The sequence below is a fragment of the Engystomops pustulosus genome, chromosome 8, assembly GCF_040894005.1.
Source record: "Engystomops pustulosus chromosome 8, aEngPut4.maternal, whole genome shotgun sequence".
NCBI lineage: Eukaryota > Metazoa > Chordata > Amphibia > Anura > Leptodactylidae > Engystomops > Engystomops pustulosus.
The window spans coordinates 99,228,605-99,241,648 of NC_092418.1; the positions used below are offsets into that span (position 1 = coordinate 99,228,605).

General features: G+C 42.4%; 1 protein-coding gene across 17 annotated transcripts in view; it reads left to right on the plus strand.

The window, feature by feature from the left end:
• TNS1 (tensin 1) overlaps positions 1–13,044 on the plus strand; it is a 272,482-nt gene that overhangs the window by 175,586 nt on the left and 83,852 nt on the right. For all 17 annotated transcript variants that reach the window (XM_072121974.1, XM_072121970.1, XM_072121979.1 and 14 more), the window contains one exon: positions 7,916–7,954. In XM_072121974.1, coding sequence (XP_071978075.1) covers positions 7,916–7,954 — 39 coding nt within the window. The remainder of the gene's footprint in view (positions 1–7,915; positions 7,955–13,044) is intronic.

Sequence of the window (13,044 nt, forward strand, 5' to 3'; positions counted from 1 at the left end):
GGAAGAGATACAATACAGGATGGGAAGATACATAGTAACATGTTGGCCTCCCATGACACCCAGAACATAAACGGCGGGACTACAATCATTATGGAATATCCCTTTAAGTGATATCACATATTTGTGATGACTTCCTGCAGACCTGGGGATTATGGAGAATGCGATCTGCGACTGTTCCTATAAATAGTGGATTATTGCGCAGGATGCGGCGTCAGGACTTGTTGCGTCCCCTCCGGTTTCGCTCTGGCGGAATGTTCCGGGATGGATGATTACAATTGACCTTTGTGTACGGAGGATTCTGTCTCCTTTCTCACTGAATGCCGGGATTTGGTTTCCTTCCCCGGATGATGTCAGACCCTTGGACCTCAGGCAGGACTGAACACGACAGGAGAGGAGCCTGCAGCTGGGGACCGACCCAGGGGCTCAGGTTCTGGGAGAAATGGAGTATCGTGCCCCCTGGTGGTGATGGGTGGAGGCGGCAGGGGATCAGATTTAAAGGGCAATTCCATTTTAAACAAAACAGCTCTGGACTTCTCTTCCATAACTTAGTTTTGTCCAGTATTGTACTAAGGTTCTTTGGGCCACCAGATTATATTATTTTGGGGTCCAACCTAGGGCCACTGGAGCCGGAGACTCTGTTAGTCTGAGCTCTGTCCACCATACTTTACACTACTCTCTAGTAAATTAGCTGTTTAACCAGAAAACACATAGTTATAAATCAGCCCCGCGCTGACAGTCACTGTCACTGCGGCCTCAGGCTGACATCGGGCTCCTCTGGTCATTGACCTCTCAAGTGGCCCTTACAGGTCAGAGGTCACAGCCGAGTCATCCATCAATTTCTACTTAATTCCAGGATGCCAAACACATCATAAAAGAGTAATAATATAATACAGTGAAATGCTCATTTAATATGACAGGTGGCGGATTATCAAATATTCCAGATTATTGGAATAGAAATATATAACATCTGAGATGAGTAATTCTTTGGATTGCTGTGCTGTACATTCCGTGGATTATATTATAACATGTGTAATATAATATTATAACAAAGTGTATTACAGCATCGACCAGACTGATGTGATCGCTGCCTGGTGGCACATTGCAGTACTGCTGACTTTACTTCTTTGTAACATTTTAACAGCTTGTACTTTTCTAAATCAGATGATCATTGGGGGTAGGGTTGAGGTCAGACTCTTCGAATTCTCCTACTGATGTCTTATCCCTAGAAAATGTGCCCCTTTAATCCTGACAGGATGGTGTCTACCACATCTTTCTAATACACTTAATGATTTAAAAGACATCTACCACCAGGATGGAGGACTGTAAACCAAGCACTGACATACTGGGGTGTCCCCTCTGGCAGGATCTCCTCCCCTTTTAGCTTCTTATTCCCTGTTTTACATAAAAAGGCTTTTTTTTTTTTTTTATTATGTCATTATGCAAATGGACCTGAGAGGCTCCGATCTCCATAGATGTTTAATAGAGCATGGATCCCCTCAGGCTCATTTGCATAATCTTAAAGGTTTTTTATTCTTAAAAACAAGGGCATAAGAATCTAAAAGAAGAGCAGATAGTGCCAGAGGCAGCACACACCAGCATGTCAGTGCCTGGTTTACAAACCTTCATCCTGGTAGTAGCTTTGTTCTAAGATCTCAACTTGATTTCAATAAATAAATGTATAAAGAATATCCAAAACGAAATGTCACATGACGTGTTTGATGCCGTCCTCCTCAGTGGGGTAATACATGGTGATCTCAGCCCGCATCCTTGGAGCTCACTCTGGATTATATGGACTCTCACACATGGGTGATTATTTTTGCTATAAACGATTGTAATGATTTGCATAATTTTTCTAGATTTTGCTAAACTGCAGCGAGGTGAACAATTGTTTGCAGTTGAAGTATTATACAGGTTGTGGAGACCTAAGGAAATGCTCGGGAGAATCACAATAACACACTGGGGCACATTTACTTACCCGTCCCGTCGCAATCCCCAAGGTGCGTTGTCCGACGAGGATTCGGAGCTGCCGCGATTCACTAAGATCGTGCGTCCAATTTCCTGCATGTGTCGCTTCCCCGCTCAGGTCCCCTAGAGTTCACCTTCTTCTTCCCGGTGCATGTAAGTGCATGGCTTGTGACACAATTTTGAATGTTAAATCCCACGCTTAGTCCGAATCAGTGGAGTTGTCCGACGGCCCGCCCCCCCCCCCCGATTTGTGTCGCATGAAAGTCTGCGCAATTGCGCCAAAATCTGATCGTGTGCGCCAAAAGCCCCAGTTAAATGCAGCGCACAACGTAAAAAGTTGGGAAACCCGACGAAAATGCGGTCTGCGGACCCTTAGTAAATAAGCCCCATTGTTACTAAAAAAATATCCAGGCACAAAGTTTAAGTTGAAGTTAATGAAAATAGTTTCATTGCGGTAAAACAAATTCTAATGTTTTAACTTTTTTCATTAACTTCAACTCAAAGTTTGTGCCTGCATATTCTTTAGTAACAATGGGGCTTATTTACTAAGGGTCCGCGGAGTTCATTTTCGTCGGGTTTCCCAACTTTTTCCATTTTGTAATGGGGTCGGATCCTTCCAGACCTATGACAAGGACATTCCATGTATGTCAATAAATAAAAGCATCCCAATATGCGTCTTTCAGTCTTACAGCTGAGGGTTTGTTACAATGACATGTATTCTAGACCATTTTATGATCGTCAGATTGACACAATTTAAAGGGATGTTCCTGAACTTTTTTTTATTGATTACTGATCCTTTTGATCAATTTCAGATTAGTGAAGGTCTAATCAGTGGCCCCTCTGCAGCAGGTGCAGCTTTCACTTCCCAAACCTGTGATGTCGTGTCTATTGGTCACATGACCTGTTCTGCTGCATTACGCAATTACGGAGGACGGTCACTACACACTGTACGGCCCTGTGCTTGGTAAAGAGGGCCCAAATTCTGTGTTGTCTTATAATGGGGGTCCTGGTGTCAGCAATCTGATACCCACTATGATAGAAAGTATCCGTAAATAGCCCTTTAAATGCTGATACATTGTAACAAACTAGGATAACAGAAAGATTTATATAGATGACTGGATACAATTGTAACGATCCTCAGCTGTGAGAAGCATTAGGTCAGGGTGTCTTTAGGATGTAAATAAGAATGTTCCAATTCACTGACAGCAAGCAGAGCTCTTACAGATGATGTTAGAGACGCGTGTATCTCGCGGGCGGCTCCGTGTCTGGGGCAGAGCGGGTGACGGGTGTAAGGTGATCCGCGCTGCGCAGCCGGCGTGACATTACTGTCTTCTGGTAGATGGCGGAGATAATGAGCGCCCTGTGCAGGAGCCGAGGTCCCGTGCCAAACGCAGCGCCGGAGCCGGGTCCTGTTACTCTCATATTATCATCCATGATGGACAAGTCATCTCCGCACAGATCAAATTACTGGCAGAGACCCCACATCCCCCCAAACGTCCCCAGTCTAAGGCTCTGGAAGTAACCACAATCATATCAAATCTAACACAACCTGATGTATATACCTGTATATACCTATACCTGTGTATAGGAGCATGGTGGTATAACCTGGGGATCTCCTGTATATAATGATATATGTACAGCTGGTATAACCTGGGGATCTCCTGTATATAATGATATATGTACAGCCGGTATAACCTGGGGATCTCCTGTATATAATGATATATGTACAGCTGGTATAACCTGGGGATCTCCTGTATATAATGATATATGTACAGCTGGTATAACCTGGGGATCTCCTGTATATAATGATATATGTACAGCTGGTATAACCTGGGGATCTCCTGTATATAATGATATATGTACAGCCGGTATAACCTGGGGATCTCCTGTATATAATGATATATGTACAGCTGGTATAACCTGGGGATCTCCCGTATATAATGATATATGTACAGCCGGTATAACCTGGGGATCTCCTGTATATAATGATATATGTACAGCTGGTATAACCTGGGGATCTCCTGTATATAATGATATATGTACAGCTGGTATAACCTGGGGATCTCCTGTATATAATGATATATGTACAGCTGTTATAACCTGGGGATCTCCTGTATATAATGATATATGTACAGCCGGTATAACCTGGGGATCTCCTGTATATAATGATATATGTACAGCCGGTATAACCTGGGGATCTCCTGTATATAATGATATATGTACAGCTGGTATAACCTGGGGATCTCCTGTATATAATGATATATGTACAGCCGGTATAACCTGGGGATCTCCTGTATATAATGATATATGTACAGCTGGTATAACCTGGGGATCTCCTGTATACAATGATATATGTACAGCCGGTATAACCTGGGGATCTCCTGTATATAATGATATATGTACAGCTGGTATAACCTGGGGATCTCCTGTATATAATGATATATGTACAGCTGGTATAACCTGGGGATCTCCTGTATATAATGATATATGTACAGCCGGTATAACCTGGGGATCTCCTGTATATAATGATATATGTACAGCTGGTATAACCTGAGTATCTCCTGTATATAATGATATATGTACATCTGGTATAACCTGGGGATCTCCTGTATATAATGATATATGTACAGCCTGTATAACCTGGGGATCTCCTGTATACAATGATATATGTACAGCTGGTATAACCTGGGGATCTCCTGTGTATAATGATATATGTACAGCTGGTATAACCTGGGGATCTCCTGTATATAATGATATATGTACAGCCGGTATAACCTGGGGATCTCCTGTATATAATGATATATGTACAGCCGGTATAACCTGGGGATCTCCTGTATATAATGATATATGTACAGCTGGTATAACCTGGGGATCTCCTGTATACAATGATATATGTACAGCTGGTATAACCTGGGGATCTCCTGTATATAATGATATATGTACAGCTGGTATAACCTGGGGATCTCCTGTATATAATGATATATGTACAGCCGGTATAACCTGGGGATCTCCTGTATATAATGATATATGTACAGCCGGTATAACCTGGGGATCTCCTGTATATAATGATATATGTATAGCTGGTATAACCTGGGGATCTCCTGTATATAATGATATATGTACAGCTGGTATAACCTGGGGATCTCCTGTATATAATGATATATGTACACCTGGTATAACCTGGGGATCTCCTGTATATAATGATATATGTACAGCTGGTATAACCTGGGGATCTCCTGTATATAATGATATATGTACGGCCGGTATAACCTGGGGATCTCCTGTATATAGTGATATATGTACAGCCGGTATAACCTGGGGATCTCCTTCCTGTATATAATGATATATGTACAGCTGGTATAACCTGAGGATCTCCTGTATATAATGATATATGTACAGCCGGTATAACCTGGGGATCTCCTGTATATAATGATATATGTATAGCTGGTATAACCTGGGGATCTCCTGTATATAATGATATATGTACAGCTGGTATAACCTGGGGATCTCCTGTATATAATGATATATGTACAGCCGGTATAATCTGGGGATCTCCTGTATATAATATATGTACAGCCGGTATAACCTGGGGATCTCCTGTATATAATGATATGTGTACAGCCGGTATAACCTGGGGATCTCCTGTATATAATGATATATGTACAGCTGGTATAACCTGGGGGTCTCCTGTATATAATGATATATGTACAGCCGGTATAACCTGGGGATCTCCTGTATATAATGATATATGTACAGCCGGTATAACCTGGGGATCTCCTGTATATAATGATATGTGTACAGCTGGTATAACCTGGGGATCTCCTGTATATAATGATATATGTACAGCCGGTATAACCCGGGTATCTCCTGTATATAATGATATATGTACAGCCGGTATAACCTGGGGATCTCCTGTATATAATGATATATGTACAGCTGGTATAACCTGGGGATCTCCTGTATATAATGATATATGTACAGCTGGTATAACCTGGGGATCTCCTGTATATAATGATATATGTACAGCTGGTATAACCTGGGCATCTCCTGTATATAATGATATATGTACAGCCGGTATAACCTGGGGATCTCCTGTATATAATGATATATGTACAGCTGGTATAACCTGGGGATCTCCTGTATATAATGATATATGTACAGCTGGTATAACCTGGGGATCTCCTGTATATAATGATATATGTACAGCCGCTATAACCTGGGGATCTCCTGTATATAATGATATATGTACAGCCGCTATAACCTGGGGATCTCCTGTATATAATGATATATGTACAGCTGGTATAACCTGGGGATCTCCTGTATATAATGATATATGTACAGCCGGTATAACCTGGGGATCTCCTGTATATAATGATATATGTACAGCTGGTATAACCTGGGGATCTCCTGTATATAATGATATCTGTACAGCTGGTATAACCTGGGGATCTCCTGTATATAATGATATATGTACAGCCGGTATAACCTGGGGATCTCCTGTATATAATGATATATGTACAGCTGGTATAACCTGGGGATCTCCTGTAAATAATGATATATGTACAGCTGGTATAACCTGGGGATCTCCTGTATATAATGATATATGTACAGCTGGTATAACCTGGGGATCTCCTGTATATAATGATATATGTACAGCCGGTATAACCTGGGGATCTCCTGTATATAATGATATATGTACAGCCGGTATAACCTGGGGATCCCCTGTATATAATGATATATGTACAGCTGGTATAACCTGGGGATCTCCTGTATATAATGATATATGTACAGCCGGTATAACCTGGGGATCTCCTGTATATAATGATATATGTACAGCCGGTATAACCTGGGCATCTCCTGTATATAATGATATATGTACAGCTGGTATAACATGGGGATCTCCTGTATATAATGATATATTTACAGCCGGTATAACCTGGGGATCTCCTGTATATAATGATATATGTACAGCTGGTATAACCTGGGGATCTCCTGTATATAATGATATATGTACAGCCGGTATAACCTGGGGATCTCCGGTATATAATGATATATGTACAGCTGGTATAAACTGGGGATCTCCTGTATATAATGATATATGTACAGCTGGTATAACCTGGGGATCTCCTGTATATACTGATATATGTACAGCTGGTATAACCTGTGGATCTCCTGTATATAATGATATATGTACACCTGGTATAACCTGGGCATCTCCTGTATATAATGATATCTGTACAGCCGGTATAACCTGGGGATCTCCGGTATATAATGATATATGTACAGCTGGTATAAACTGGGGATCTCCTGTATATAATGATATATGTACAGCTGGTATAACCTGGGGATCTCCTGTATATAATGATATATGTACAGCCGGTATAACCTGGGGATCTCCTGTATATAATGATATATGTACAGCCGGTATAACCTGGGGATCTCCTGTATATAATGATATATGTACAGCCGGTATAACCTGGGGATCTCCTGTATATAATGATATATGTACAGCTGGTATAACCTGGGGATCTCCTGTATATAATGATATATGTACAGCCGGTATAACCTGGGGATCTCCTGTATATAATGATATATGTACAGCCGGTATAACCTGGGGATCCCCTGTATATAATGATATATGTACAGCTGGTATAACCTCGGCATCTCCTGTATATAATGATATATTTACAGCCGGTATAACCTGGGGATCTCCTGTATATAATGATATATGTACAGCTGGTATAACCTGGGGATCTCCTGTATATAATGATATATGTACAGCTGGTATAACCTGGGGATCTCCTGTATATAATGATATATGTACAGCTGGTATAACCTGGGGATCTCCTGTATATAATTACATACATCTTCTGTACATGGTGATACTGAGCAGGGACTGTGTGTACAGGGGGACAGATTATTCATGTTGCTTTCTCTTTTCTTTTTCCAGATTGCGTCCCCTTGTTCTCCTCGTGTCAACTACGAGCTGGTAAGTGTTATCTTGATCTAATTATTTAAGAATAATATTTCACCAGTATCACACATGCAAAGCTTAGCTACAATATTTAGCAGACCGCATCATATATGATAGGATTAGATGCACAGCTCAGCAGACAGTATCACACAGGATGGGATTAGATACACAGCTCAGCATTCAGTATCACACAGGATGGGATTAGATACACAGCTCAGCATTCAGTATCACACAGGATGGGATTAGATACACAGCTCAGCATTCAGTATCACACAGGATGGGATTAGATACACAGCTCAGCAGACAGTATCACTCAGTATAGTGTGAGATACGCTGTACAGCAGGCAGTATCACACAGGATAGGATGAGATACACAGCTCAGCATTCAGTATCACACAGGATGGAATTAGATACACAGCTCAGCAGGCAGTATCACACATGATAGGATCAGATACACAGCTCAGCATTCAGTATCACACAGGATAGGATGAGATACACAGCTCAGCATTCAGTATCACACAGGATAGGATGAGATACACAGCTCAGCATTCAGTATCACAGGATAGGATGAGATACACAGCTCAGCATTCAGTATCACACAGGATGGGATTAGATACACAGCTCAGCAGGCAGTATCACACAGGATAGGATGAGATACACAGCTCAGCATTCAGTATCACACAGGATAGGATGAGATACACAGCTCAGCATTCAGTATCACACAGGATAGGATGAGATACACAGCTCAGCATTCAGTATCACAGGATAGGATGAGATACACAGCTCAGCATTCAGTATCACACAGGATAGGATGAGATACACAGCTCAGCATTCAGTATCACACAGGATAGGATGAGATACACAGCTCAGCATTCAGTATCACAGGATAGGATGAGATACACAGCTCAGCAGACAGTATCACACCGGATGGGATTAGATACACAGCTCAGCAGACAGTATCACTCAGTAGTGTGAGATACGCTGTACAGCAGGCAGTATCACACTGGATAAGGTTTGGATACATGGAGGGTCTCTGTGTCTGTCCCCCTGGTCCCCTGCACATTCCCATCTTATCCTGAGGGGCCCCTGTGATTCCTGAGGCTCCGGGCTGAACCTGATAAATCATGACATTAGGGGCAGAGACGGCTCCAGTTTCAGGGCCATTATTTTTACAGTTCATAAATTCTCTCTTCTGGGGGCGGCTCCGTCTGTTTATTTGGCTATTTTAAGGCACTTTGTAACTTTCGCCATGTGAAGGCGGTGACCCCCAAATCAGCTGGAGGTGGGAGCGTCTATTTATAGTCATCTGAGGGTCTGCGGGAGGGGGGCACAGTCCATGAGCTCAGCCGACACATCACACACACATAAGGCTCCAGGCTTACACATGGACAGATGGAGCCGCAGTCGTGCAGCTTCCTGGTGATGGCATCTCATAGGTCGCCCAAAGTGAATTTATAAGACCTGATCCTTTATCATGTACAATAATTTTTTTTTGAATAATTAAATAGAAATGAATTATGAAATATTGCAGTTTACACATTGTCCACTAGATGGCAGCAGAGTCGGCTAATTTTCAGACTGGAAATGCATCTCACTTTACAGCCGGCTGTGAAACGAAATATTCATGGCATTAATCACATCTCTGATAAGTATCAATGTGAACATGTGAGATTAAATATTTCAGATTTTATTCTGACAACAAGAGTAGTAAAGAAAACCTCACTCAAACCTACAGTCTTGGAGCAAAATTTAAATATTTTGTAAAAAAAAAAATCTGTAGTCGTAGGATTTTCACACTAAACAAGTTTTTAACACACATGAATAATTAACAATGAATAATTAAGTATTGTATTTTCATACTGACCACTAGATGCCAGCACATAAACCTCTCATCTTACAGCTTCCTGGTGCTGAAAATAACATTCCAAAATATGGAATACACTGACTTATATGCAGAAACTATATACAGGGCCTTATATACAGGGCCTTATATACAGCGTCTTATATACAGAGCCGTATATACAGGGCCTTATATACAGGGCCTTATATACAGGGCCTTATATACAGCATCTTATATACAGCGTCTTATATACAGAGCCTTATATACAGGGCCTTATATACAGCGTCTTATATACAGAGCCGTATATACAGGGCCTTATATACAGGGCCTTATATACAGCGTCTTATATACAGAGCCGTATATACAGGGCCTTATATACAGCGCCTTATATACAGCATATTTTATGCAGAGCCTTGTGAAAGTACTCGGCCCCTTGAACTTTTCTACATAAAGATATAAAATTGTCATTTTGGGTGAAGAATCAACAACAAGTGGGAGACCATTGGGATGTGGAACGAAATTTATTGGATATTTTAAACTTTTAATTTAATTTGGCTCCTTCAGGCCACGTTTTTTTTCTGCGTTTCTGACACAGGCTTCATTCTGGATCACAACATAATGTAACCGCAACATGTGATCACGGAAAGTGTAAAAAATGCAGCAAGAAACGCAACGCACAGTGTGAACACGGCCTCACTCTCAGTGCAGCAAACTCCCTCCAGAAGTTCAGTCTCTGATCTGTCTATGATCCTGAGTGACGGATGATGATGAATATATCAGGTCTCCGGATACATCCCCTTCTCTGTGACATCTCAGGTCCTGCATCATGAAGGAACCCGCCAGGAAGGTCCTGCTACTGGTGTAGAGAAGGTTAAAGCCGAACACTTATTGTTGATTCTTCACCAAAAAATTACAATTCTATGTATATGGCAAAAGATAGAAACGTTCTAGAGGGCGAATATTTTCACAATGCTCTGTATATAAGGCACATAGCACAGTGTAACAGCCTGTGAAGCATTAAAACAATGTTAATAGAATATCTGATGATATATATATAAGATTATTGAGTTTTGGAGTTTGATACATTGGGGGGTCATTTACTAAGGGCCCGATTTGTGTTTTTCCGAAGGGTTACCCGAATATTTCCGATTTGCGCAGAATTTCCCCGGGATTTTGCCGCACGCGATCGGATTGTGGCGCATCGGCACCCGCATGCATGCGACGGAAATAGGGGGGGTGTGGCTGTAAAAAAAAAACACGACGGATTTGGAAAAACCGCCAGCGGAGGGCGGTGAACTTCAGTGCAATCCGACGAACTTCAGCGCAGCAACGCCACCTGGTGGACATGGGGAGACCTGCCTTAGTGAATCCCAGGCGGACCCGAATCCTCCGCAGAGAACGCGCTGCTGGATCGCGAATGGACCGGGTAAGTAAATCTGCCCCATTATTGTAAACCCCTGGACACCAGACAGGGAAGTGGACAGCTCCATGTACTCTGTAGTGGCCATGCTGGGTACTGCAGCTCATCTCCCAGTCCCCTGTCGTCTTTGGTTAATATTTTTGAAGTTTTACAGATTTCTTCACTTTTGTGTCAATCTGGCGTTTTAGCATGAAATCACCTCCAACCACAACACTCTGTGATTGTCTGTCCCCGGGGTTTCAATAAATGTTTTCAAAACGCTCCCCGCTTCGGCTTTTATCTTGGAGTTGGCTCCGCCGAGCCCCGTGACCGCAGCAGCAGGCATTCCCGCTAGGATCCAAGCGGCTGGGAGAAGATGTATTTAATGAGGCGTCCGGCCAAGAAATCGGCTTATTTTAATATCTTTGTGGTCACCAACAAAAAATAAATGGAAGAATTGGATGTAAGAGGGTTGAGGGGGGCGAGGCACACGAGACGACCCGCTCCCCGAAGATCAAACGCTCCACCGAGTCCCCGGGGTCCCGGGTGTTTATTCCAGGGCAGAGAGTTTGGGTTTCTTATACATTTGAAGGTGTTCAGATAAGATCTTCAGAGTTTACTAATAGGGAGAAATACAGGAGGGAGCGCAGCTCTGAGGTACAGCAGCCCCATGTAAAAATTATACCCACAATCCAAGACAATGCGCTCATTTGTCTGCTGCGGGATCGGTTTCCTTCTGAGGGCCAAGATCTTAGCTAAGTGGCCTTCACAGAGAGAAGATTATGGTAATGGATGCGGAGGCTGCGACACAGAATATTCACAATTCCCACAATATTTAGTTTTAGCCCATTAGAATATTTGGGGAAATCTACTCCGACTTCATGGTCTTCACTCCTGCACTCTCTGACTCCTTTCCGGGTCTTCACTATCATTTTTTAGCTTGGACCTCACTATCTCACCTCGGCCGGTACTGATGATCACAGCCCGGTCCTGACTATCACTATGTCGCTTTGTACTGGCCATCAATCCGTAGCTTCATCTTGTCTATTACGTCTTTATTTGGTCTGGATTTCCATTCCTAGGCATCATGTTGGCAAACACTTCTTCACCTGACATTGACTGTCACTCCTTGACCTGATCTTGACTGTCACTTCATGACCTGATCTTGACTGTCACTTCATGACCTGATCTTGACTGTCACTCCTTGACCTGATCTTGACTGTCACTTCATGACCTGATGAACTTGACTGTCACTTCTGGCCTGTCAATGCAATCATCACATTCTGCTGAAAGGGACACAAAACCTAAATTCATCCTCTCTTGAATACATCCATTGCTCCCTGTGATGAGCCACTTTATCGTGTAATATTGGGAACACCCTTCCCCCATGATTTCCACAGTGCAGAGACCCTCTGTAGTATCATTATGACTACGCCTTGAGTATCATTCCTGTAGTATCATTTTTTGACTGTGTCTTGAGTATCATCCCTGTAGTATCACTCATTGGCCGTGTCTGGAGTATTGTTCCTGTAGTATCACTCATTGGCCGTGTCTGGAGTATTGTTCCTGTAGTATCACTCATTGACTGTGTCTTGAGTATCGTTCCTGTAGTAACACTCGTTGACTGTGTCTTGAGTATCGTTCCTGTAGTATCACTCGTTGACCGTGTCTTGAGTATCATTCCTGTAGTATCACTCGTTGACCGTGTCTTGAGTATCGTTCCTGTAGTATCACTCGTTGACCGTGTCTTGAGTATCATTCCTGTAGTATCACTCATTGACCGCATCTTGAGTATCATCCCTGTAGTAACACTCATTGTCTGTGTCCGGAGTATCGTTCCTGTAGTATCACTCATTGACCATGTTT